General features: G+C 48.4%; 1 protein-coding gene across 2 annotated transcripts in view; it reads right to left on the bottom strand.

Annotated features, from left to right (window-relative positions):
- The window catches only part of KIRREL2 (kirre like nephrin family adhesion molecule 2), a 56,375-nt gene that overhangs the window by 14,121 nt on the left and 15,409 nt on the right, over positions 1-26,845 (bottom strand). Inside the window, exons 2-9 of one of the 2 annotated variants that reach the window (XM_084814385.1) lie at positions 10,595-10,744; positions 8,634-8,783; positions 5,630-5,787; positions 5,097-5,247; positions 4,560-4,665; positions 3,664-3,812; positions 1,243-1,370; positions 74-200 (exon numbers count right to left, since the gene is read on the bottom strand). In XM_084814385.1, coding sequence (XP_084670511.1) covers positions 74-200; positions 1,243-1,370; positions 3,664-3,812; positions 4,560-4,665; positions 5,097-5,247; positions 5,630-5,787; positions 8,634-8,783; positions 10,595-10,744 — 1,119 coding nt within the window. Of the gene's footprint in view, positions 1-73; positions 204-1,242; positions 1,371-3,663; positions 3,813-4,559; positions 4,666-5,096; positions 5,248-5,629; positions 5,788-8,633; positions 8,784-10,594; positions 10,745-26,845 lie in introns of both variants that reach the window. The other variant, XM_084814386.1, reaches the window with a different exon arrangement.

Raw genomic sequence — 26,845 nt, 5'->3', positions numbered from 1 at the left:
ACTGGTCCCAGCCCCTCTTTGCAAGACCCACCTTGACAGGTGGCCTTGCCTGCCATGCTGCCCAGCTCCTCACCGTTCACAGCCAGCGTCACCTCCTTCTCAGCCACTCCGATGCGCGGCACGATGGCTTTGCACACGTAAACGCCGGCGTCTTCCTGGGTCACTGCCTTGAGGTGCAGGGTGTTGCCGTTGCTCAGCACCTGCTGGAACAAAGTTGCTTGATGTGGCTTTCTCAAGAGCAAAGACACCTCGCCCGCTCTTCATGGGCAAATGCAGATGGTGCCCTGAGTATCAGGGGCAGTGTTCCTATGTACACCAGTTGCAGGGGGAACGTGGGTGGGAAGGTGCTGTTGCACCCATGTCCTGCTTGTGGGTTCCCCGCATGCAGCTGGTTGGCCACTGTGTGAACAGAATGCTGGACTAGATGGACCCTTGGTCTGATCCAGCATGGCTGTTTTCATATTCTTAGATTGAGGGGGGCGGGAGGGTTGCTAGGCTAGCTTTGGTGTGGGTTGCAAGTCACAAACAGGGAGGGTTTGGGAGCATGGGGTAGAATCCAACTAAAATCCTACTTAGGGTAGACCCATTCAAATGAATGGGATTAAATTAGTCATGTTTACCTTAAGGCCCTTTCATTTCAATGGGTCTACTCTAAGTAGGACATTAGTTGGATTCTACCCACGGACTCCTGGTGTAAGTCAGTTGCCCCACTGGATGAGATGTGATGGCTTGGAAACCCCCCAGAAAAAATGGGGGGTAGGGGGTGGGATGGAAAAAATGTGAAAAAAAGTTTTCCCCCCTTTTTCCAGAGATTTTTGGAAAACTTGGGGGGGGGAACTTCCTCCTTTTTTCCTGTTCTCCCCCCACACCTATTTTTTCTGTTTTTTTTTTTTTTTGCAGACCTTGATTGATTGATTGCATTTATATCCCACCTTTTTTCCTCCAAGGAATTCAAGGCGGCATACATAATCCTCCTCGTCTACATTTTATCCTCACAACAACCACCCTGTGAGGTAGGTTGGGCTGAGAGTCTGTGACTGGCCCAAAGTCACCCAGTGAGCTTCCATGGCCGAGTGGGGACTAGAACCTGGATCTCCCGGCTCCTGGTCCAACACTCTAGCCACTACACCACACTGGCTCTCATCTCCCCACTAGATCCCTTCTTTTATTTGTGCTTCTTATTTTCGTTACTGTTACCATTGCGATAAAACTCTTAATAAACTGCTGATATACTCCACTTACCACACTAGATCCCTTCTTAGTCCAAGCCAGGGTGAGAGGTGGATTCCCAGTCCAGGTACAGGTGAAAGAGGCGTCCGCTCCAACATCTACAGTCAGGGGCTTGGGCTGAGAGACAAGGCGGGGTCCAACTGCAGAAAGACCAAGGCAGGGAAGGCGTTACTGAGAACTAGTGGAGTGCAGCAGCTAAGAGACTGATCTACGAAGCAGGAAGTTCCCCCCCACCCTTCTTCATATTCCACCTCTGTCACAAACTTATTTGGTCACCTTAGGCAAGCTGCCCTCTCTCAGCCTCGGTCTGCCCTTCTGGTAACCTGGGGATAATCAGCGGAGGCTGGTGGTTCCGATGTCAGTGGGCTGGCGAATCCGCTCCGGGTTTCAGTCAGGACCAGTCAGAACTCTAAAGGAGCTCCTTTAGGGTTCTGACTGGTCCTGACTGAAACCCGGAGCGGATTCGCCAGCCCACTGACATCAGAGCCACCAGCCGTCACTGATCCTAGCCCCTCTTTGCAAGACCTGCGTTGACAGGCGGCCTTGCCTGCCATGCTGCCCAGCTACTCACTGTTCACAGCTGCCAACGTGGGGATAATCAATGGAGGCTGGTGGTTCCGATGTCAGTGGGGTGGTGAATCCGCTCCAGGTTTCAGTCAGAACCAGTCAGACTGCTCCACACCTTGGACAGCTTTAGAGTTCGGACTGGTTCTGACTGAAACCCGGAGCGGATTCACCGCCCTACTGACATCGGAGCCACCAGCCTCCACTGGGGATAATAATACCCAACTAGGTAAGAGGAGGATTGTAAGGATGATGGACAGATGTATACGGTGTGCTTTGAACACCACTATGCAAATGAGAGATGGGCTGAGCATTCAAAGCCAGGCTGTTCCGACGACGTGTGAGCATCCCCACTTGAATTTTTGGGGTAGCAGAACTGACGCAGGAGCCACCCCCCTTGAGCAGGTTTCCTTCTGTTCTGCTCTCACCTCCAGCATGGGAGCAGCCTGTTAAAAAAAAGAAGAAGCCCTGATGCATACTGCTGGTGGAGACAATGATCTGGTTCGAATGATCACCGCAACCCACCGTGGTGTATTTAAGCCACGGTGGGTTGCAGTGTGTGCTGGCGGCCATTTTAGATATTCATCCCCCAGCAGGGGGCTTGCCAGGGTTTGTCATCTTGTCCAAACCCGGGCAACAGGGGTTGTTTGAGGGTTAAAGGAACCTCAAACAACCCATGGTCTGTTGTAGGGTTGTTTGAGGGTTGTGTAACCAGCAAACAACTCCTGCTGCCCTGGTTCGGATGACACAACAAATCATGACAACCCCCCGCCAGTGGGTGAATATTCAGAATGGCTGCCAGCAGTGTTCCACAACTTAGTGTGCCTTAAATAAGCCACAGTGTTCTGCGGTGATCGTGCGAACCAGTCCAGTGTCTCCATCTGTTTCCACGGTGGCTGCTTTCAAGGGCTGATCATGGGATAATTGTTGCTTTTGCCCCTGAGCAGAAGATTTCACTGGTTTCACTGGAGCAGCCCTTCAAAGCAGGGTAGGTGGGGGGAAATGATAGTTGTCCCTCCCCACATTTGTTTTGAGCATTTACAAAAGTCCTCGAGGATTTGTGAATATTCAGAGGGAATGCTCATAAAACCCTGATAGTCTCTGAGGTAAACAAGGGGATGTTCCCCCATCCGTAAGGTAACTGCCAAGGATTAGTATCATGGTCTACACCACATACAGATGGAAGGCTACCTACTGGGAAGGCAAGCCAAGGGACTACATCAGGGGGTGGGAGAAGAACCTGTTATGCCCATGTGTGAACTGATCACAACAGCTGGGTAGAAACCAAGGTGGGCAACCTGTAGTCCTGTGGCCACCTGCAGCCCTGGTCCTAAATTCATGCAACCCTCAGTCTCTTTTCAAAAGTCCTCTGCAAGTGATCAGTTCAGACTCCTGACAAGAGTGATTTTTCTCTCCTCAGCAGCTTGCTTGGTGGGGAGGAAGAGGGGGTGAAAAAAAGGTGGCTCCACCCACTTTTGTTCTGGCCCCACCCATCACTGGCTTCAGCTCTGCCCACCACCAGCATGCAGCCCCCAACAGATTACCCCCACAGGATTGTGGCCCTCATCAGATAAAAAGTTGCCTACCCCTGTTATAAACTCTAATTCTGCACCAGGCTAACCCCTTAGCCATCTTAGGCACCTAGGAAGTGGCCTTATACTAGGTCAGATCCTTTGTCCATCTAGCCTGGTATTGCCAGCTCTGACTGGCAGCAGCATTCCAGGCTTTCTGACAGATGGTCCTTCCTGTTACCTCTTATCTTATCGTTTTAGGAACTGACCTGGGACCCCTCTGCATGCAAAGAACATACTCTACTGCTGAGCTACGGAACCCTCCGTCTCAAGATCCAGACCTGCCTCCTTCACTCACAATGCACATCCACCAGTGTGCTGACGTTGGTGCTGCCCACGGCATTTGACACTTCGCAGGACACGGGCTCGGTGAAGAAGGACTGGTCAACGGTCGCCTCGTAGCTGTTGCCGTTGGCTTCCGGAATGGGAACCCCTCCTTTAGCCCACCTGTGAAGGCATGTGCAGTCTTAGGAAAGTCTGATTCAAATAATCCCCTAAGAGGAAAAGTTCCCCTAGGAGGAACTCCCCTACGAAGAAAGGTTACGGCATCTGGGGCTTTTTTTAAAAAAGGAAGGGAAAAAAAGGCAAGTAATGGGGTGGGTGAGGGGACACTTAGGGGGTTTATAAAATTGTGCTTGGTATGGAGAACGTGGACAGAGAAAAGTTGTCCCGCATCTGGCATAACAGTAAAAACCCAGTGGGTCCCCCCATGAAGCTGAATGGTGGGACATTCAGAAGAGACAAAAGGAAGTCCTTCTTCACAAAGCGCAAAGTTAAACTATGGAACTCGCTTCCACAAGATGTGGTGATGGCTGCCAACTTGGATGACTTTGAAAGGAGATGAGATGAATTAGTAGAAGACAAGGCTATCAGTGGCTACTAATCACCACCTCCAGGAGCAGCAGGCCGATGCACCTGAATAGCATTCACTGGGAACCAGACGCAGGGGAGGTATATTGCGGTCGTGTTCTCCTTGTGGGCTTTCCATAGGCATCTGGTTGGCCACTGTGGGTCAGGAGACGGCAATAACCCCAGCAGAAGGAAGTACCTCCCTTTCCTCCTAAACTGGCAAGCACCACTGAGCATGCAATCCCCAGTGTTGCCATTAGAGGGCATCCCAGCCATGTCACAAGCAGAACATGATTGTGTGTGTGATCCCTGGAGAGTAGGAGCTCCCTTTCTTCTAACCCTTACCTGTAGCCTGTCACTTCAGGGTTCGAGGTGGCTGTACAGAGGAAGCTCACTTTGCCACCCTCAGGTACAGTTTGTGGTTGCACTGACAGCATTACAACAGGTGGATCTGCAAGACAGAAGAGAGGAATGGGCAAAGTCCAAAACAGTTTGTGTCCTTAGTATGAAAGTCCCAGAGAAGGGATTTCCCAAAGATGTGGTTTTCTTTCTTCCCAAGCTCAACTCTTCATATATTCAACCTTCCCCTTGAGACCTCTTTCCCAGCCTGGAAGATTGTGCCCAGCCTGCACTGACTTGGACTCCTTACTGTCTATCTTTGCATCTGCTTGGATCCCTTGTTATCCAACTCTCTGTTGCCAATTAACTGTTCCATCTGTGTACAGTCAGGCAGGCTTTTGGTGCTGTGCGAAAGCTAGGTAGCTACAATTTCACTCAGCTTGCTCTTCCAGGTTTCCTGTGCCCTCCCTAGTGGATCTCAGGTGTCACACTAGTGGGTCAGGAGCCCCGAGCACAGCAGATCCCCTTGCCCCATGGACTCACATTGCACATTGAGGGTGACAGTAGTCTGCTTGCCAGCTGGGGCTGCTGGGTTGCTGACTCGGCAGGTGAAGGAGCTGCCCATGTCTCGGCTACTGGGGGTCAAGAGGAGGGTGCTGACTGCCACCTCTCGCTTGCCATCATCCATCAGGGCCTGCAGGGGCGAAAGAAGAAGTGATCAAATCCTCAGTATTTCCTTGGAAGACATCTCTCCAACAGGGAGACAGGGCTATTTTAGGGCAGCCTTCCCCAACCTGGTGCCCTCCATATGTGTGGACTATATCTCCCAGAATCCCCTGGTTGGGATGATGCTGGGAGTTGTAGTCTAACACGAACAGAAGGCACCAGGTTGGGGAAGGCTGTCTTAGGGCTTAGTTTCACATGGAGCTGCTTCTGAAAATGGCAGGCTTGTGTCGAGTTCTCCCCTGTAACGTTCAGGTGCACTTGCCAGGTCACTCTAGGACTTCCTGTCCAACTTTCCATTCCCCTTTTCTGCGTGCTTAGCTCTCACCAACACCGGCCTCACCCTTGCTCACCTTGGAGTACACGGCAGACTCTTGCCGTTGTCCATCGCGGTACCAGCTGATCTCAGCAGCGGGCTTGGCACCAGTAGCACGGCATGACAGGTTGTAGGGAATGTTGGATATCACATGCACAATTGGACCGTTCTGGATCTCGGGGTCATTCGGAGGGACTGGGATAATAGATGCAGGGAGAGGAGGTTAGTCATGTTATATCTGTTGGGATGGGGGTAGGGATCTTGGAGAAATCTGCAACCGATTCCAATGAGTTTGGCTTTCTATGAGTCTGACCTGTGAATTCCACAGCGGACTGGCTTTTTCCGAGTCATGTGGATTCCGCAGACTGGTTTTTCACTTTTGGGAGGGATTTGCGCTAATTTGCATTAGCGCAAATACACATGAACTAATGCACATTTGCAAAAGTAGAATGACATTCCAATTAAAAAAAATTCGAATCTGTCAGTGATGGAATGAAAGATGCCTGACAACCCACAAAATAACTGATGGAATGGATTTAACAAAATCCATACATCCCGGGGTGGTGGGGAAGGCATGTGCAAACAAGAGATTCTGGAAAATGCAAGCTTCTCCAGAGCATCATCCCAGCCAGGCAGAAGATGAAAGGTGGTGTTTCCTTTCAGCCAGGTCTTGTGAAGATGGATAATTAATGCACTGAATCGTTGACCACAGAACAGTCAATCTGTCCCCTCCAGTCCCGCAGCATTTCCAAATGGTCCCCATTCTTCAAGGGAGACACAATAGAACAATCTTCCCCCACCTGGTGCCCTCTGGCCTGCAACTCCCATCATTCCCAGTGGGAGTTGCACTCCATCACACCTGGAGGGCACCAGTTTGGGGAAGGCGACAATAGAACCCACTTATGCCATAAGGTGTGAAGGGAGCAGCAAAGCCAGACTGGAAGATGTATTGTAGCCCCGTCTGGATGACTGTAGCTGCTCTTTGAGTGCCTAAATATTATGGATGGACGTGCGTGCATCAGAGATCAAAGCAACAGGGGAAGGGAGGATAGCCCATTCAGCTGCAGCACAATTCATTCTCTCACTCTTGATCTAATCATATTTCCTAAGTTCCTAAAAACCCAAAATGCACACAGGCACTTAAATAAATTAAGAACAGTAACACACGGCCCTCCCTGCAGGCTGACAATCCAATCTACTCTTCCAGTAGGACTGGGAGGCAGCAGACTCAGCAAGGATCTTGGATTAGATGCCACTGCAAGGTGAGCAGAGACAGTACCATTAATATTGGGATCTTGCCCCATCCCACCCCCTTGCTACTTCATAGTGCCAGATCGGACAATGCTCTTATCCAGACCAGTCCCCTAGGCATGGTTGAGCATATGGGCATGCCCTTCTTCCCACTTACTTGTCAGGAGCGCCCTAGCGGCCTCTTCCAGTAGACTCCAATAGCCAACTCATTCTTTTCAAGGCTTTAATCCTTTTACAACTTAATGACTCTTTCAGATGCTAATCACCAGCGACTAAGCAAGGAACAGCAGAGTGGCCTATCCTCCGAGTAGGCAGTTGATCCCCATTTGAAGGAGAGTCACTTGAAGACCCTGAACTTATGGGCTAGGGAGAGATCCTCCCTCTTTCCCTTGGGTCCACGGGAGGTGGCCGTTGCTTGCGCGCCAAACGGGCGCTACACCTCCTTTCCGCGCCCTCCATCGCTTGTCACTCCCTGCGTATGCATCTAGCAAGCCCCGTTCCCGCACTTTCTCACTGCCAGGGTCACTATCTATCTCAGGAATGCTGGCAGGAGGAATCTCTGCCAGCTGCTGTGCCTGTGAGGGATGAGCTTGCTCTTCTCCCACAGATTGCTGATCCTCCTCAGAATCAGAACTGCTCTGGGATTCTATCGGCTCAGTTTCCACCCTGACATCACTAAACTGCACCTCCTCCCACCTCCGACATGACCTAGATGTCCATGTGTGGTTGCAATGTTCAAAAAGGCATACATTCATAAGATCATAATGGCTGATTAAATCTGGGATATCAACTCTGTGACCTGTGCTTTGAATTGAATAGAAACTTAGGAAACTGACTTATACCAGGTCAGATTCTGTGCCCATCTGGCCCAGTATTGTCTCCTTTGGCTCTCCAAGATCTCAGGTAGAGAAGGGTCAACCCCATCACCTGCTCTCTGCTCCTTTTAACTGGCTATGCCAAGGACTGAACTGGGGATCTTCTGCATGCACAATGAGTGCTCTGCTACCAAGCTGTGTTCCTCTCCCTAGATGGTGAGCCTTTAAGAATGTTACATCCACGTAGGGATGTCCAGAAGTGTCTGATGATGGGACAAGCACACAGGTGTTGGTGGGACAGATGCACTCATTCCCACTCCCCAGCACACATCGAAGAGTGGTCCAGGTAAGAGTATTGTCTGACCCAGCCTGGAGATAAATGTTGGATATGTTGCAAAGGTGGGGAATCAGGCTTCCTGACTGATGGGGAAACTTTCCAAGTTTCTAATAGCCAAAGGAAACAATTGCAGGATTGAGCACAGTTGTCTTTGGAGGCCTCTATGGCTCCACAGTGATGGACAGTCACAACAATCTAACCCCCACTGCCCCCCACAGCTTGGTTTATGTTACCAGGACACTTTCATAGATTGATTAGCAGCGGGGAAAGCAGATCTCAGAAGCCACGATCAGATGCAGGAATTGTTGAGTCTCTCTCATGGTATATTAGCTGAGACCATAGGAACATCAGAAGTTTCCTTCTACTAAGTCAGTCCCTTGGTCCATCTAGCCCAGTACTGTCGGCACTGACCAGCAGTGGCTCTCCAGGGTTTCAGGCAGGATCTAGCCCTAATTGGAGATGCCGGGGATCGAACCTGGGACCTTCTCCATGCAAAGCAGGTGCTCTACCACTGAGCCATGGATCCTGAGAACTCTTTGCGGTTGGAACAAATGGGAATGTTGAGCTGTCTCGGGGTGAACGCTTCTCACAGAGGATGAGCCTTGGAAAGAGGAGAAGGGGGCAAGAAGAGGACTCACTGAGTACGGTGAGCTTGGCCCGCTGGGATCGCAGAGCCGCCTGGGTGGCCTGGCATTCGTAGACAGCATCATCATCCAGTTCGGCATAGTCAATCCGTAGGTTGTGCTGTCCGGCAGAGGCATCCCCGACAATGGAGTAGCGGGACCAGCCTGGTGGGGAGAGAGGGAGGTGGAGCTGAGGGTTAGTTCATGGGCCCCAGAATGGAAAGATCCAACTTGGTGCCCCCTAGCCTTTGGAAGTATCCTCTGTTCAAGGGGCACGCCATAATCCGTGATGCGTGGGAAATCCATGATATAGGGATTTCCTGGGCTTTTTTTTGCTGTATGTGCCATGCTCACTTGGCTTTATGCTCAGTTCCCCAGGAGAGAAACAAAGGAAGCTTACATTGAATTGAGGACAGGAGAGATTTCCCCTGGGATCCATAATAACGTGTGCTTCCCTCACAGAGAGAACATCTTTAACCCTGAGTGCCATAAATGCATAAAGAAGTACAGGCTAAGGTTAAGTTTGGATAGTAGCTACATTGGATGGTGGGGCAGAACCCAACTATTTGAAACAGGTAAGGCAGGGGTGTGGAACCTCAGGCCCAGGGGCCAAATCCAGCCTTCCTGGGGTCTCAATTTGGTCCTCCAGGGTTCCTCAGATGGCCATGCCCCCTTCCCCTGGCCTTACCCCTTTCCTCCAACCACCAAACATTTGGTGGTCTCCCAGTGTTTGTGCAGTATTTTCCCCAATCTGAAATGTGGAAATGGCTCTCCTATGGCTTCGTTCCTGGCAGCATGAGCTTTAAGCGAAGATATGCTGCTGTGTTTTGCTCCTTCCCCTTTGCCTTTGGCCCTGGCCACCACTGGAATGCACCTACCCCATCCCGCCGAGAGCTTCTCTGAAACTGAATTTGGCCCTTAGGCTGAAAGAGGTTCCCCACTCATGAGATAAGGCACAGCATGAACTAAACCTGATGCCCTTCCTTGAAGGAACCTCCAGATGGGTGGAAGTCACTGGAAACCTTGGGCCTGCAACCTTATCTCATCAGAACCAGATGAAACCCTGATGCAAGACCTGAGTGAATTAGGGTGGACTGGTTAAGGGAGGGACTAAAGTGGTCATCCAATGGACTGAGAGTAGTTAAATCAGAGGTAGGCAACATGGTGCCCTCTAGGTGATTTGGACTATAACTCCCATAATCCTTGACCACTGGCCATATTGGCTGGGGCAGATGGGGTATGTAGTCCAAAACATCTGGAGGGTGCCAGGTTGTTTACCCCTGAAAACCTTTAATTTTGTCCCAGGGGCCAGAAGATGTCCATGCCAAAGGTAACCAAGACCCTGTCCATCTCTTCCTGACCACCACTAGCTCCTTCTGTTAGGCTTCACCACTCACCCCAGAAGGCCTGGGACTTGGTGAGGCAACATAATATTTGTTTGTCTGTCTAATGCTGGATAGGAAAGTTAGATAGGGGAGCAGAATCATTATTCGTGTGTGCTGCATATTATTATTAGTGTGTGTTAATACATTCTGAAACTGCATATTGAGACAACGTTCCTTTGAGTCACAGAACACATTCCTGAATTCAGGCTTGTAAAAAAAGTTAATTTGGGTATTTGGAGGGGAAGTAACTCCAAAAATTGGGGTGATTGTCTGGGCAGTCATCTACGTGTACACCAGGGATGTGGAACACGTGACCCTCCAGTTGTTGTGGTATTGGAACTCCCATCATCCCTCACCATTGGCTGTGCTGGCTAAGACTGATGGGAATTCAGTCCAACAACATCTGGAGGACCTCACGTTCGCCACCCCTACTGTACAGGTAAGTGGTAATCCAAGCTGTAATAGGTTACTGCAGTGACCAATAGCTACTGCAGCTGGTGGTGAATTGGTACTTCAGACAATAATGCCCATGGCTGTTAGCTCTCCAACCACACCCCAGGCCTTCCCTTCCCAATCCCATGATGAACATACCAGGCAGGTCTCTTTCTCCCCCCAAGGCCAGCCCATCCTTGGTCCACTGAACCATGCCGCGGTAGCCCATAACCACACAGGCCAGTGTCACTGACTGTCCGGATATGATCACTTGGTCCATGGGCTGTTGGAAGAAATATGCTGCCAACCCTGAAGAGAAGGGAAAAAAGAATAAAAAACAACAAGGGGGGTAGGTCAAGCCAATTAGTGAACATAGCAAGGAGCCAGGATTTCTGGAGCAAATACACAAGAACTGATTCATTGCATTAGACCAATGATGTGTCAACACCAGCACTCTGTTTCCAGCAGCAGCCAGTCAGATGCCTTTGGAAATGCATAACAAGAGTATGGAAACAATGGTTTTGTTGCTGTTATTTTGTCCCCAATATCTCATATTCAGAGGTAGATTACCCCTTAAACATGGTTGATCCAGGTCACTATTGTGGCTAAAAACTATGTTCCCACTTGTTGAGGATCTATCTATCTATCTATCTATCTATCTATCTATCTATCATCTACCTATCACCATCATTTATTTTATATCACGCTTTTCCAGCAAAAATGGTTCTCAAGGCAGCTAACAATAATACAGGTTAAAAACAAAATCTTAATTAAAACACAGCATAAAAACAGATCCATAAAAACTCAGTTACAACCTCAAAATTATAATAAATAAACAGCACCAACCAATTACAAACCCCTTCCATAACAGACCAGCTTATATATGCAAAAGCCTGCCTGAATTAAAAGCTCTTTGCCTGCTGGCAGAAGGACAATGGAGAGGCAGCCAACCTAGCCTCCCTTGGCAAGGAGTTCCAGAGCTTGGGAGCAGCCACTGAGAAGGCCCTCTCTTTCATCCCCACCAGACATGACTCCGATGGTGGCGGGACTGAAAGAAGGGCCTCCCCTGAAGATCTTCAAACCTGGGCAGGTTCATATGGGAGAAGGCAGTCTTTTAGGTAGGCTTAAAAGTGGCATACCCCAGCTGCAGTCTGAATTAGCTCAGCCTGCTCAGCCACTGCCAGCCATTGCAGACATACTGAGCTGGCTGAATCAATGATCTGACTCAGCATAAGGCACCTTCCTTGTTCCTGCCGGCTATATTGGGCACATATTTTTAGGGATGTCAGTTTGAGGGGTGGAGGTGGATGGGTTTTCTTGGGCTCGCCCCCCCCCCCGACTTCATTTCGGGTCCTGCTGCAGCGCCCTACAGTGAGTCAGGCCAGTTCACAGATCTCCCAGGAATTTTGTGCAGTTCAGGGTTGGGGAGATTCTGCAATTTGTGCAAATGTCTGAGCAATTTGTGCAAATGTTGGCCAAATTTGCACAAATTGTGCACATTGCAACCGAATGTGTGCAAATTGCACCAATTTGGTCATGATTTGCACAATTTGCTCAGAAATTTGTGCAAATTTCAGATCCCCCCCCTCCAATCAAAAAGCTTCCCAGAGTTTGGGGAACATCCCACAGCTTGGCTGTCAGACACAAGTGAGTTGTACATGCCGCAGAACTCCGTCGAGCCAAAAAAAGAGAAAGAATTGGATTTCCCAGCAACGGACATCCCTACAAGGTCCCAGGTTCAATCCCCAGAAGGGCTGAGAAAGACTCCTGTCTGGAATCCTGGAGAGCTTTTGCTGGTCAATGGAGTAGACCAGCCTTCGCCAACCAGGTGTCCTCCAGATGTGCTGGATGATGTGTTGGGTGACAACTAGTTGGCTGAGGCATGCTAGGAGTTGTCAGCTGACACATCTGGAGTGCACCGGGTTGCAGCAGGCTGTCGGAGACAGTGCTCAGTGAGATGGACCAGTCATCTGACTCAGGGTCTTTCCACAGAAGGGGGTTTCATTGTGCAATCGCCCTGCTTTATTCACAGAATTTTACAGGCTTTCCCCCCATTACCACAGAAAATTGGTTAAGGAAGGAAAGATGGAAAACCTACACAATGGCTTTGGACTGTTGCACTAGAAGCACCCTGACTATATGGCAGCCTACGTTCCACTCCGCATTCTACCACCACATCTGGCTGCATGGGCAGACCAGGTTGAAACCCGTAGCTACCACCCCATCTTACGTGGCCGTTCTGTGCCAGGTTATTCTTCCCACTACCAAAAAACAACCACCCCCCTGTTCTACAGCGGGAGAAGCGTGTGCACGTTCCCAAAGTGTTTCTCCTTCTGTTGATTATTCTACAGCGCCGTCCTACACGTCTCTGCTCAGAGGGAAGTCCCACTGAACTCCGTGAGACTTACACCCAGGCAAGGGTGCCCAGGATTGAAGCCTTCCTTAGCCTGCCTCCTTTTGTGCGAGAAGTGAAAAATGGAGAAACGTGGGGAAGCTGAGGGGGAAAATGCTGATGGAGCATGTTTTAATTTCTTTAGGCAACGCAGAAGCCCCCGGGTCCCTGGCATTGCCTTATCTCTCTGCCACAGACTGCTGAGGTGCTGTTTTGGTGTGCTCTGCACATGCTCTTCAGCCAAGAAAGCCTCTGTTTCTGCTCCATGCCACCCTCGCTGAAGTGCTTTCTGCTCCCTTTCTTTCCCCTCACCCCCCCCCCGGGGGGGGGGGGCTCTAGGCAAATGCATTAAAAGAAACTTTAGATATCGTGAGTGAGTGCGTACATGCAAATAAATCAGTGGGTTGCTACAATGTTGGCCCTCTGGGGTTCTCTGTCGGGTTTGAGTAGAAACAGGATCTGGTGGTCAGAGCACAGGAAAAAGGCCAGGCGCTGTGGGGGTGGGGGAAAGGCAGAGCGTGTGCGAATAAATCAGTATATCCAATTACACTGACTGATTTTATTTAGTTGAGGGATTTCTATCCCACCTTTCATTAACATGCCCAGGGCAGCTTTACACAGGGCTGATTGCTGCTTCTCATGGATCTACTCTGAAACCGTAACATGTTCCTGCCTGAGACTGTAGCATTCCAAATACATAGGACACAAATGTATTGCAAGGTCTGTCCACATGCCCTGGGAGCCGCGACTCCCTGCCATGTGTGCAGACAGTGGAAAAGATCCGTGGACCTGCTTCGGAGACCGTGCGTATGTGTGTGTGTACTCAGTCCACAGTGTGAAAGTAGGATCTCTGGCTTTCCACCCTCCCCACAAGTGTTCATATCAGCCATGCAGACAGGGGCAATTCTGACCGGAGCCATGGCACTTAGGAGTGGGGTGGGAGGGATTTAACCCTTTTCTCTCAGTGCCTTTTTTCCAATCCCCCCCACCCCAGGCGGCAATTTGAGGCATCATATGGGTGCCTGAATGTTTTGTTTTGCAGGGCAAATATTAGCTTCAGGGAGGGTTTTAACTGAGAAAATGGCATGGAGGGAAAGGGTTACCCTCCCTCCCCCTCAATTCCCAGCATTGTGGTCCCAAACAAAACTGAGCTCCTTCCTCTTATATAATCTAAACACATTTTTTTGAAAGCAGGAGATTCTATTACTTGTCTTCATATCATGCCTTCTTTGGCCCTGACTAAGGACTTTGGAGGAGACCTGATTAAGGTTGCACCTGATAAAGGTGTGTTCAGAACATACGTACTAATCCCCACTCAACAATTACCCTTGAAAAATGCATTGCCTTGGCACTAGTAGGAGGCTTTCCCCCAAAAAATTGCAGCAAGGATGGGAGGGAGATTTGGAGGAGGTCAGTGTGCACAGGGAGGGGGGGTTAACGCTTCCCTCCCCAGCTGTGAGTGCATCTGGGCTGCTGGTTCCCCAACCCTGCACTAAACCATGATTTAGTGGGCTTGAACACCTCCTCTCCTCCTCCTGTGCAGCCAGGAGGAGGCATTCGGAAGCATTCACTCCCACTTTTAGTTAACCACAGTTTGATGTGGTGTCTGGACGCAGAATTGTGGGTATTAACCCGCTATGGTTATGTTTAAATGAGCCAGTTTCATAACCCATGGTTTGAAGTTGGCTTGTCTGAAAGTAACCATAGTTAGTGTTGAAACTAACCACAGTTAACCATGACAAACCATGGTTAGCTAAAAATGAGATGTTAAAGCCTTCTGCACAGAAGTACAGAGGAGGGGAAAGGAGTGTGTGATGCTGTGGCTTGCTGCAGCTTGTGCATGTCATGTGAAACCATGGTTTAGTGTGCTATGTGAACATGGCTGCTGTGAGCGATGAATATAGATGTGTGAATTGTCCTTAAAAAGCCAGGTTTTGAGACCCTGCAGAAGGAGCCCTTTCAGACAGCTTCCTTCCTACTGTTCCCAGTGTGTAAAGTTACTCTCATGCAACTGAATGCAAATTTCCTTCTACTGTATGTTGCAGCAGGGTTGGATCCTGTCTGTGGCAAATCCAGTTGCCAGCACCAAGCTGTTGCCCTCCCAGGCTCTGCCCTCTGCCCTTTTGGCCACTGTGAGGCTGTTAAGATCCAAGAGGCTGAAAGAGCCTTTATTGGCACACAGATCCCTCCATCTTGAGGCTCTTATCTCCTCACTAAAGCCTGCTTAACTGCAATCCAATAACGCCAGGCCTTTGTCCCATTATTTAAAAGTTTACCCACCAAACTAGAGTCTGAATAGAGGGACAATCCCCTCAAGAGGGTCAAGAGAGCTGAGGCACAGAAGGAGCGGGAGACAAAGGCCTGGAAGAGAGTCAGAAAGGCAGGGCAATCCCCCCACCCCCTCCCAAACAGAACCAAGGCCAGCTGATCATGTGGAGCAGTACCGTCAAGTGTGGCACCAACCCAGACGTGCCCAACCGTTTCCCCCAAACATGGAACTTTAATTTTTTTACAGCAAGGAAGACAAGTGCTCTTGAGCGGAACCCTATCTCACCCCCGCCACCCCGCCAAATGTAATGTTGGGAATACTTTTAAAGCTCTGATGTATCACTTGCAAAAGTTGTTAATGCAATTCAAAAAGGAAGCGGGGGGGGGGGGAGAGGTAGATAGATACCCATACGGTACTTGCATATTTAGTCCTGTGGGGGCAAACAACAGCTTCAAGGCCAGTGATTACTTTCCGAAACCCAGTACCCAGAAACCCAGAAAAGATTAAGCCCCCTCTCCTAGTGCTGTGGTCTCAATCTGAATCAGCCCCCACACTCCAGAGCTGCTTTGAGCTTCGAAAAAACAAACAGTGGGAGTTCAAGTAATGGATCTCCTGTTGTCTCGTTTAGTTGCGCCAAAATTATACTATTTGCATAGCCAACCTCAAACATTCCCTTTGCATGTAGGTGCCCTGCAACTGCCCTGACTGCCAGGGGTTGGCATAATCAGGCACCTGCGAAGGCCCACATCCCAGGAGAGGGCCCACTGCTGGCACACATACCCCAGCAGCCTCCTCGGCCTTGCTGCTTGTCATTCTCAGTGCCACTGCCTGTTCACCTGTCCTCTCCAAGTGTGGGAGCAGTGACAAGAGCCAGGAGACAGAGCAGCAGTCTCCATTTTCCTTGCCCCCTCCTTCCAGGCAGTGGTGCAGATCGGGTCCAGAAGGAGATGGCAAGCAAATGGGCAGAAACGACAAGGCGAGGATATGGGCCCTTTCAGGGAGGGAGCTCACTGAGGGAATCTTGCCCAAGCTTTCCCCCCGCACAAACCTAGATCCATTATTACACTCTTGCAAATTCATGCATTTGCTAATTTTCTCTCTCCACTCCCCCTCGCTCTCTCGCACACACACACACACATGCACACACACATTCTTGCTGAATGCACAGCTGTAAGGGACACTCCTGCCATAGGCCCAAAGGGAGGAGTCCATATGGGCTTCCATCTGGTGACATTCAAGAGCATTTCACCATGTCAAGACAGCGTCAGGTAGGGCAGTGTTACTCAATTAAATGGCCCGGGCAGCTCAGTTCACCCCCTGACCCACCTAACCTGGAAGCTGTTGCTTTGTTCCATGCGCTTTGGCTGGGCGTGGTGGTGGCTGCCGTACTCCAGTTCTGGGCAAGACTGTTTCCTCGATGACGCCACACATGTGCGTGCTGCTGGGGTTGGGGTGCTGGCAGCCGCTGTGGCAAACAGCAGGAGAAGGATGGAGAAGCAATTGTCTAGGGAGGGGAAAGTGGCAGAAACTCAGCAGGAACAGGCGTGGGTGGCTAAAAGCCAGGGCAGTAGGGTGTCAGTGGGGGAAGAGCTAGTCCTCTCTATCTAGCCACAGTTGCTTACTCCCTCTCCAGAGCTGGGATGTCCAGGAGTGGAGTCTTCTGAGCAACCCCACTGCCTTTCAAATACACGACACCCTCAGGGGATAGTGGTGGGAACATGGGAATAGCCAGCCATACACAAAATGCACAGTTCAACAATTTGTATGGTCTTTGGATGTGAGATCAGGTTAGGGATGTATGGATTTTGTTAAAATGTCTCTGTCTCGCAGATTGTCAGGCTTCTGTTGTTCCATCGTCGGCTCATTGATGGAATTGCATTTCTTTTAGGGATGTATGAGAATTTCATTCCATGTATGCTAATTTGCACTGGCGCATGTGCACATTTGTGCAAGTGTGAATTAGCACTGATGTGCATTAGCACAAATGCAAATTTGTGCAAAACCCGCCCCCCCCCAGTTAAAAAATCAGTCTGCAAGCCTGTGTGATTTGGAAAAGAACGGTCTGCTGCAGGATGGATTCATAGAAATCCGAACTCATTTGAATCCACTGCAGATTTCTTCGACATCCCTAGGCCAGGTGCTACAAAGATATGTCTGCTCCCCTTTCTGAATGGTGTTGGGGAGGGGAAGAAATGCATTTTATATTTCAATCCCCCCACCCACTCCAGGAACCATTAGATCTAGAAAATTCAGCATTTAAACATTCAAAAACCTGTCTGACCTGCATTCAGTTTTCAATCAGGAGTGTATCACATGATCTTTGGGGACAGAGGTGTCTATATTCTTGAGTGCAAAGTCAAATTTTTGGCTATATCCCTGGGGTCGGTAGGGAGGCAAGGACCAAGAGCTACGATGTCTGGGTTCTGTTGACAGTTCAGGAAGGGAGAGCTGAAGTGTTTTACTATAATGACTTATTAGTAGAGCAGGAGCAGACTGCAAGGAGAGACAGAAAGTGTTGTCATTTGCCTTGAACAAGTTTTGTTGTTGTTATGAGCGCATGCTCCATAGACAAGAAGATATCACAAGGGCTAAGATTAGAGATGGGTGAGCTCTCAGAAACATGTCTCAGATTAACTTGAAGCTTTATCTGAGCTTTTCTGTGAAAACAAATTAGGAAAAACTTGGGTAATTCTCCAGAGCCAATCTGAGAGCTTGCAAATATTGTCCCTGCCTCTCTCCACCAGCTTTTCCTTCTCACCATCCAAACTACAATGCCTCTTATTTCCTCTTTTCTCCTCGCACATCTCCACTGGCAGGGAATGGCAGAGGAAACTGAGAATTTCTGCCCAGTTTGGATTTAAATCCAAGCCCAGGAAGAAATTTGGGGTTCTAAAAACTTGCCTCTCATTTGAGCTGGGCGTTTATGAGCCCCAAAGTTAACTTTTGAGCCCAGGTTTGGAGAACATCCCTAGCTAAGATTCCTTCTTCTGCCCCATGTTTTGGCAGTTCTCAAACAGCTTACATCGACATTCAGTATTGAGGATTCTCTGCATGATAGCTCCTGGGAGAGAGCACGAGGATATTTCAGCTGATAATTACATCTAGGGGCACTTTTCAGGACCCCTTTAAACTGACTTTGTCTCACAAAACCCCTTTACCAGCCTGTCATACTTGAAATGTAGGTGGCGAGACAGAAAGAACAGAGTTGCCAACTTTTTCTGCCAGCTCTTGTGGCTGTGCCTTCAAGGGCCATCTGACCTGTGGGTCTTTTACGGCACAGAGATAAACATAATCACTGACTAATTGCTGCAGATCAAGTGGCTGCTGAAAAGGCACAGCTTCAAGGGCAGTTTCAAAAGTTGGCAAACCTACTAGAGAGTGATCAGCGGACATGGTATGTTTCTCACCCTTTCAAAGCATGCTTGTAAAAGAAAAGTGGAGGTGGTCCAGTCCACCTTGCTAACTATGGATACTGAGTTAGTGCGATAGCAACTCCAGATTTAAGCAGTTAAAAGGTATGATCCTGTGTATGTGGTAGCATTTAGGAATAAGCATTGCATCAAATGATCACATTCCTTTCTATGCAATTGTCAGGGTTCCCCTTATGACCTGAACCCCTTGAGCAATTCCTTAAGGATGTCTTGCCTCCGTAAAAATCCCATCTTCTTTCTTTTAAACTTCCCCTTCCCAGTAACATGTTGTTTAGGCTGTAGATGTTGGGTGACTGACACTCTAGACATTGACTGGGTGACTGAGATCACAACAGTTTACTAGTAGATTTAAAGCTAGCAAATATTTACACAATAAAGCGGCATGATACAAAAGGCCTTAAATGAAAATAAAAGTTGCAAAATGCAAGTTCCTTTACCCTAGCAGTCCTTCGATGTTTCTAGGCTGCTGCTTCTTGCTCACTCTTCAGACTCTGCTCTCACTTCAGGCTCTGGCTGTCTCTGCTCTTACTGGCTCTCTCTCACTTATATACCCTCCTCCCTCAAAACCAAAAGTACTGCTTCAAACCTGAAGAAATGAAACTTAACTGGAGAAATGAAACTGACACTTAACTGGAGAAATGAAACTACTCTTCTCAGGGATATCCTCTCCCAACAAAAAACTCCAGGCCTCTAAGCCTGACCCTTTTTCCTTTTGCCTCTGTTGGCCTCAAACCTTCATAGTAATTCTTCACAAAAAGGTGACAAAGAGAAACTGTGACTTAATTGGAGAAAGAAGAGCTGAGAATTTTCTTTGGCACTATCCTACATCTGTTTTATATATTTATTAATATCCCACCTCTCTTCCATCACGGAACTCAAGGTTGCTGCATGTGGTTCAGGTGGTTTCCCCTCCAAACACTGACCAGGCCCAGACCTGCTTAGCTTCAGCAAGGTAGCTGCCTCATGTGCCTTCAGACCATGTCCTGGAACCAGTTTAACAGTTATACCAGTTTAACTGTTATAGGAGACTACCTTCTACCAGGTCATATTATTTGTCCATCTAGCCAATATTGTCTCCTCTGACTGAAAGTGGCTCTCCAGGGCTTCACACAGAGCTTTCTCATCATCTGTCCCATTACTTTTTAAACTGGAGATATTATTATTGTTATTATTATTAAACATTTATATCCCACCCAACAGTCCTTTGAGGAAGGTTAGGCAGAGAGTCAGTCACAGGCTCATAATCACCCAGTGTGCTTTATGGCCAAGCAGGGACTAGAACCCGGATCTCCCAAGCCCTAGCCCAACACTCTAACCACTGCACCATACTGCCTCTCAATGCCAGGGATTGAACCTGGAGCCTTTCCCATACAAAGCAGGTGTTCCACCACTGAGCTGGCTATGTGCTTGCCCCCACACTGCAAAGAATCCTTGACGAGGGTACCGAAAATCCTCTTAGAGATCCCTAGCCCTATCCTCTTGCAGAATCCTCCATTCCCAGAGTTCTCTGGGGAACCAGAAACTGATGCAAAACTGCGGCTGCTAGAAGAAAAAAAAAGAGATTAACAGTGGGGCTAAGTGATGCAGATCTCAAGATATACTCAAGTGGCAGCTCAGCTCTCCTTGAATGGGGGATACTATCTCCACCTTCCTGATAGATACAGCAGAATTAAATGCATTTAAGCCATTTCGTCTACCAGTAAAGGAGCCTTTCCCCAAGCAGGTGCCCTCCAGACATTTTGAACTACAACTCCCATCACCCCAGTCCCAGTGGAGGCTGGTGGCTCTGATGTCAGTGCGGTGGTCAATCCACTCTGGGTTTCAGTCAGAACCAGTCAGAACTCTAAAGGAGCTATCCAAGGTGCAGCCTGGATAGCTCCTTTAGAGTTCTGATTGAAACCTGGAGTGGATTCACCACCCCACTGACATCAGAGCCACCAGCCTCCACTGCCCTGATCATTGGCCATGCTGGCTGGGACTGATGGGAGTTGTAGTTGAACACATCTAGAGGACACAAGCTTGGGGAAGTACAGCATCTCTGAATGGAAACCAGCTGATGGCCTCAAGGACCCAGTCAGCGGGGCCTGCTGGCAGGTAAGGCAACTGGGTTCCAGTTACAAAACATTTACACACACACACACACACACACACACCACTTGTTGGCTCCCTTCTTCTTCCTCCTCCCACACCCACCTTCCCCCCTCAGGCTCAGGGACGCCTCTGCGTCGTATTTCCATGCTTCACGGCAAATCCTTTTTGAAGCCACGCAGAGGTGAACCGCTGAATTCCTGCCCGCTAATAGGCGTGAAATCGGCAGTTCATTGTGCCAGAGCTGCAGGGGGAAGGGAGATGAAAGCTGCCTAGATAGCTCTTGCAGGGCTCCTTGTCTGCCCCACGGAAATAGGGCAGAATCACACCGGGGAGGTACACTGCTTCCCCTCCCCCAGCAAGGGTTTCCTGGAGGAACAGAAGCCTAAAACTGCAGGCTTTGGGAACAAACTCACCTTTGGGAGCCAATTAGAATCCCGAGTACTCAGGACACCATGGTCGTACCGTCCAACTCCGCCATGTACAATGGGGCCTCCCCCATGACCCTTATGGGGAAGGCCCGTTCCCTCGCTGCCTTGACTCTGAGGACAGCAGGGAATCCACTTCCTCTCCCCAGCCATGGAGCGCGGAACGCAAAACAGAGAACATCTCGCAAAATGCACCAAAGCCAATCAGGATGTTTTGCATTGCTGGTGTAGGACCTTTGCTGTTGTAATTTGCTTGTTTGTTTTGATGCTCAGCGAAGTGAGCATCAAACAGCGGCAGTGACGATACCCTGCCACACAGCATAATTAAGAAAAATCCCTACCACGAAAATCTGGGGGGAAATGTTGGAAGCTAAGCCGCGATTTTTTTAAAAGTGAATTTTTAAAAAGTGCTTTTATGTAGCAGAAAAACTCAAGGCCTGGGGTGGGTGGAAAAGCGCACTTGAAAAGTGTCAGTCAATCTCTTTTTCAGAGACAACCCATGAGAATCCAGCAGGAATCTCAGCTCTCCCTGATGGGAATCGTGTTGCAGAGAGCCTGCCCAGACTTTAAGATCAGAAAGAAAGGCCCTTCTCATTTGCCCACCCGTGAGAGTAGTCAGGTGGGTGACCACACGTGAGAGGGCCTTCTCTGCAGTGGCCCCACACCTTTGGAACAAGCTGCCATCGGAAGTCCGCCACGTTCTGTCATTGCAGACTTTTAAGGCGGCCTTGAAAACAGATTACCTTGGCCTTCTCTTGATATGGCTGCTGTTGCTGCTGTTAACATCGTTGCTGGTTTTATTGTTGGCTTTTATTGTTGTTTTTATTGTTTTATTTTTTTTAATCACTTTTGATATTTTAATTGTTTTTATGTATTTTATTGTTGTAGGCCACCTTGGGAGGGCTTCTGCCCTGAAAGGCATTCAAGAACTATTATAAATAAATAAATAAATAAATAAATAAATAAATAAAAAGAAAGAAAGAAAGAAAGAAAGAAAGAAAGACTATCCATGCTGACTACCGTTGAATGACCAAACAGAGTAGCACTCACAGACCCACTTCAAGAAATCATTCATCCAGCTGAGAAGTATGAGCTTTTGGCCTGACATCCTACAGGGCCTCGACTCTCCTCTCTGCTAGGCCAGAAGCTGACAGCAGGTTGCAGTGCCTGCTTTCTGGTTTTGATGTGGGTCTTTAGTTCAGTGGTGGCCAAAAGCTGTTTTTGGTCCTTATTTTTGTAAACCGCCCAGAGAGCTTTGGCTATGGGGTGGTATAGATATAATAAATAAATAATAACAATACTAATAAATGATTATTTGATAAGGAGGTCTCCCAGAAGCGAGCTCAGGAGGACAGCACAGAGCAAGACGACAGGGAAGCCATGAGAGTGCGTGTGGAACAAATCCCATGTTGTCGTTTTGCAAGAGAAAGGGGGGAAGTTGGAAAGGGGGGGGGGCTGCCAGACCTGGCAGCTTGTGAGTGTGTGAGTTAGCGGCCGGACAAAGGCGCTTTGTATTACAGCCTCATTCAATTGCCATCAGTTCCGCCATCCAGCCATCTCCATGCTGTCTGGTCTGTGTACCCCTCATGCTCAAAAGCTCTGCCAGTACTTCTGACCCATAAATGCCCCTTGCTCGGGCAAACTCCGCCCCCCCCACCCCCGAGGCCTTGGTTTCTAGCCATGAGTCAGTATCTTGGAAATTATCCACACACCTATGAAGAAGCGAATCTAGCCATTGTGGTATATCAGGCCCAATTCATGTGATCCTTTTAGGTTCCATTTCCCATCATGTATTGTAGATTACAGTTTGCTTGTAGTGAAGAGATCACATGAAGGAGTTGCTCATAAGCCCAGATTGAGCAAGGGTGCAGGGGTAGCTCCAGGTCTGAGCCCTTCCCACAGGCAAAGTACCCACTGGTGGGCCTGCTTCCACATCTCCGGGCCTCCTCAGTGGGCTAGCTTATTTCAGCCTAGCAGTCTGCACTGGGCAGCTGTGAACTGTCTGCCATTTTAATTACCCCAGTGCAGGATTGCACCAGGGCATTGTGGGAAATTAAAATCACGGGTGGCCTGCAGATCCAGTGAGATCCCAAATCCAGCATCAATGTTGAGCTCTGTCAGGGTTGTGGTGGCCTGGTAGCTGATCAAAGATTCTAGCTCCTGACACCGGCCCATAATGGGTGCACCATTGTCACTTATTCTTAGGGTGGCCAATTCTGGATTGCCAAAAAAGAGGACACACATCACCCAATAAGAGGACAAAGGAGGACAGTGATTTGTGTAACATTTGCATATGCTACTGTATATCCATGCAAATATTTTAAAAAATTATTATCATTTAAACAGAAATACAGCACATCTCACTATGCTCTGGAAGATTGCGACTAGGTGATCTGTGTGCCTTGCTCTGTCTGCTGCCCAGGTGCGAACTGTTGATGGGCAATGGTTGTTAAGGTTCATTGTCTTTAAACTGGAATTAGACTGGATGGACCGTCTATTATTTATTTATTTACTGTCCAATAGCTGAAGCTCTCTGGGCAGTTCACAACAATTAAACAATGTATAAACATAATGGACAGATTCATCTGACTACTTACAAGGAAGCTACTCATCCTCCCATTTGTACCTAATACAGGAGTTTTCATTAAAAAGAGTCCAGCTTCATTAGGGAGCTTTAACAGCTTTAAATATACACGACTGAACAACTGAACAACAACAACAACAAATATATATATATATATATATATATAGATAGATACACAATTCCTTTTTAATTCACATATCCACATCTTATATACATGTGACATTTTCTTTTGTCCCAGTTTCCTCCCACAAAGCCACATAAAGTCCTTCTAATAAAGGACACCTTCAAAACAGAAGACAGTCCTCTGGCATACCTTCAAACAGAGGATTATGCTCTGTAAAAGAGGCCACTTGGCCACCCTGCGTTAAGTGGTAGCACAACCAACTCCAATATGAGCATAAAGCCCTTCCATAAGCAACCCGCAATCTGGGAAGCCCTGTTCCCTAAAGTCATGAACTGGCCCTATGGGTAGGAGACAGATGTGGCAGGAAGTCCTGATAAGTCTTTTCCAGGCAGGCCCCCTCTTCATCCTGTAACCAACTTCATCTCCCATATAAACCATACTGTCCTTGATGGAGAGGACGGAACATCCTTTTATAGCGAGCGACACGCCCACTGGCTCTCCTTCCTTGCCACCTATGTGGTGAAGGAAGCCCAGACGCCCCTTCCTCAGTGGCAGATTGTGGTGACACAGACACACCTCCCTCGTTTACCAGCCCTTCACGCTGACAGGCCTGGCACTGAGCTTTGCACACCCCTGCAGTATGTTGCCATAGCTGCCTGGCACCAGCTCAAGCACCAGAAATTAGGTCATTCCCAGAAGCCAACAGATGTTAATTTTGTGCATTTGTCTCTGCAAAGCCGGCCACGCCTCTCGCCCCCTCCCCCTCTGCCCTGAATTACAAGGCCGGTGAAAATCCCCTGTACACATCTGCCCAAGCCCACTACTGCTACACATACATGTATGCACACACACATACTCACATGCACACACACGGTTTTGGGCATGGAGCAATACTAGCATAAGGGTGCAATCCTATGCATGTTTAGACAGAAAAAAAGTCATACAATTCCCAGCATGCCCCATGGCCAGACTTTTTTTTTCTGTCTAAGCATGCATAGGATTGCATCCTAAGTCATTTCTGCTTCTTCCTTGTGTCTTCTCAGATGGAAAACGAGGCCCCAAACGTCACTCCTTACTCTCCAACAAGGACATGCTCATGCACATACAGCATTTTGATTCTCTGATGGGGGAAAAACAGAGGAAGCTGCTTTTCTTTACCAGCTGATGTGGGCAGCAGGGAAGAGAGTGGCAGCTGATGCGGGCAGCAGGGAAGCCGAAGGTAGGTCCATTTTATTCCTGCAGTCATGATGTTACCATGATTTAAGTGAGCTTAAAATGCAAAAGTGCACATACTCAGAGTAATTATTATCATTGTTATCATTGTTGTTGTTATTATTATTATTTTAAATCAGGGTTGGCAAACAGTTTGGCTGCTGTTCTAACATGTCAAGAATAGAGACGCGGTTGTAAAGCATGGAATAGCAGTGGCGGGGGGGGGAGAAGAGCAATGTTAGCTGCTTCACAACTGACCTAACACATGGTCATCAAAAGCCCCCCCCGATCATTAAGGGCTCAATCCTGTGAATATTTAGACAGAAAAAAGGCCTACAACTAGGGATGTTGGAAGAATCTTTCTGGGGGGAGGAGCTTTGCAAGCTTTCATCAGCTCAGACCCCCAGACTTTGGCTCGCTTCCCTGTGAGCTGGCTCATCACAATCGGCATCAAGTTGGGCAAGCTCACAGTTTTTTTTTCAGTTTTTTTAAATGTACATAAATAGAAATGTGCACAAATTACAGAGTTCAAGTTGTGTGATTTGCACAAATTTCAACCATAATTTGACTAATTTGCACAAATTGCAGCCCTGATTTTCATAAATTATGTGATCTGCAACTGCAATTTGTTTGAACTTCACCAATTTGCAGCTGGAATTTGCATAAATTGTGAGATTTGTGGCCAAAATATGCATAAATTAAACGAATTACAGCTGAAATTTGTGTAAATCACACAAATTGTGCCCTGGAATTTACGCACATTTCTATTTACGTAATTAAAAAACAACAACAGAAAAAGTACCTGGATTCCAGAAAAAACCCAATGGCTCAGCCCACAAATGTGAGCCGAGTCAGGTCAGACCAGGAGTCTGTCAAACCCCAAAAGGGCCAGATTCCCCAGCGATGGACATCCCTACTTACATCTTCCAGAGTGGTAGGCCTTTTTTCTGCCTAAACATGCATAGGATTGCACCTGAGATCCAGGGTTTAAAATTACCTAGCTGCACCACTGGGTGAGGCTATTTGTTCATCTAGTCCAGTATTGTCTACTCCAACTGTCAGTGGTTCTCCAAGGTCTCAGGCCAGAGAATGGCATTTCCTAGTATCTGCCACCAGTCCTTTTCCATCAGCTGCCACCAGATCCTTCTTGAACTGGAGATGCCGGGCACTGAACCTGGGACCTTGTGCTTTCAAAGCAGGGGCTCTGTGATTGAGCTACGGTCCCCCCCCCCCAAATAAGAGACCTATAATCACATAGAATGTAAGAAGCTGGTCAGGCTATTTGTCCATCTAATCAGGTATCGTCTATAGGGATGTCAGAGTAATCCATTTGGGGGGTGGAATTTGATGTGTTTTCCTAGGCATGCTCCCCTGGACTTCATTTCAGTTCCCACTGTAGCACCAAGTTGGCCTGAAGCAAGTCAGGCCGATTTGTGGATTTTCTGGGCATTTTGCGCATTCTCCACCCCCCAGGTTCCACAATTTGCACAATTTTCTGAGCAATTCATATAAATACGCTCGTAATTTTCACAAATAGCTCAGAAATTTATGCAAATCGTGGAACCTGGTGGTGGTGGGGGGAATGTACAAAAAAGTTCCCAGGGTTCAGGGAAAAGTCGCTCAGGTCACAAACACAAATCGAGCCGTCCATGCTGCAGAACTCCATCGAGCAAAAAAGAACCAGATTTCCCAGCGACAGACATCCCTAACTCTGAGTAGCGGCAAGATCTCCAGGGTCTGCAGCAAGAGAGAAGCCTTTCCCATCATCTGCTACCAGGGATTGAACCTGGGACCTTATGCATGCAAAGCATGTGCTCTGCTACCAAGTTACGGTCCCTCCTCGCCAAGGATCACCGCCTGAGTGCACACACACATATATCCC

The sequence above is a fragment of the Heloderma suspectum genome, chromosome 10 (genome assembly GCF_057233095.1).
Source record: "Heloderma suspectum isolate Gila_16-S chromosome 10, 16-S_ref, whole genome shotgun sequence".
NCBI classification, from domain to species: Eukaryota; Metazoa; Chordata; class Lepidosauria; order Squamata; family Helodermatidae; genus Heloderma; species Heloderma suspectum.
This window is presented reverse-complemented; position numbering and strand designations above follow the sequence as displayed.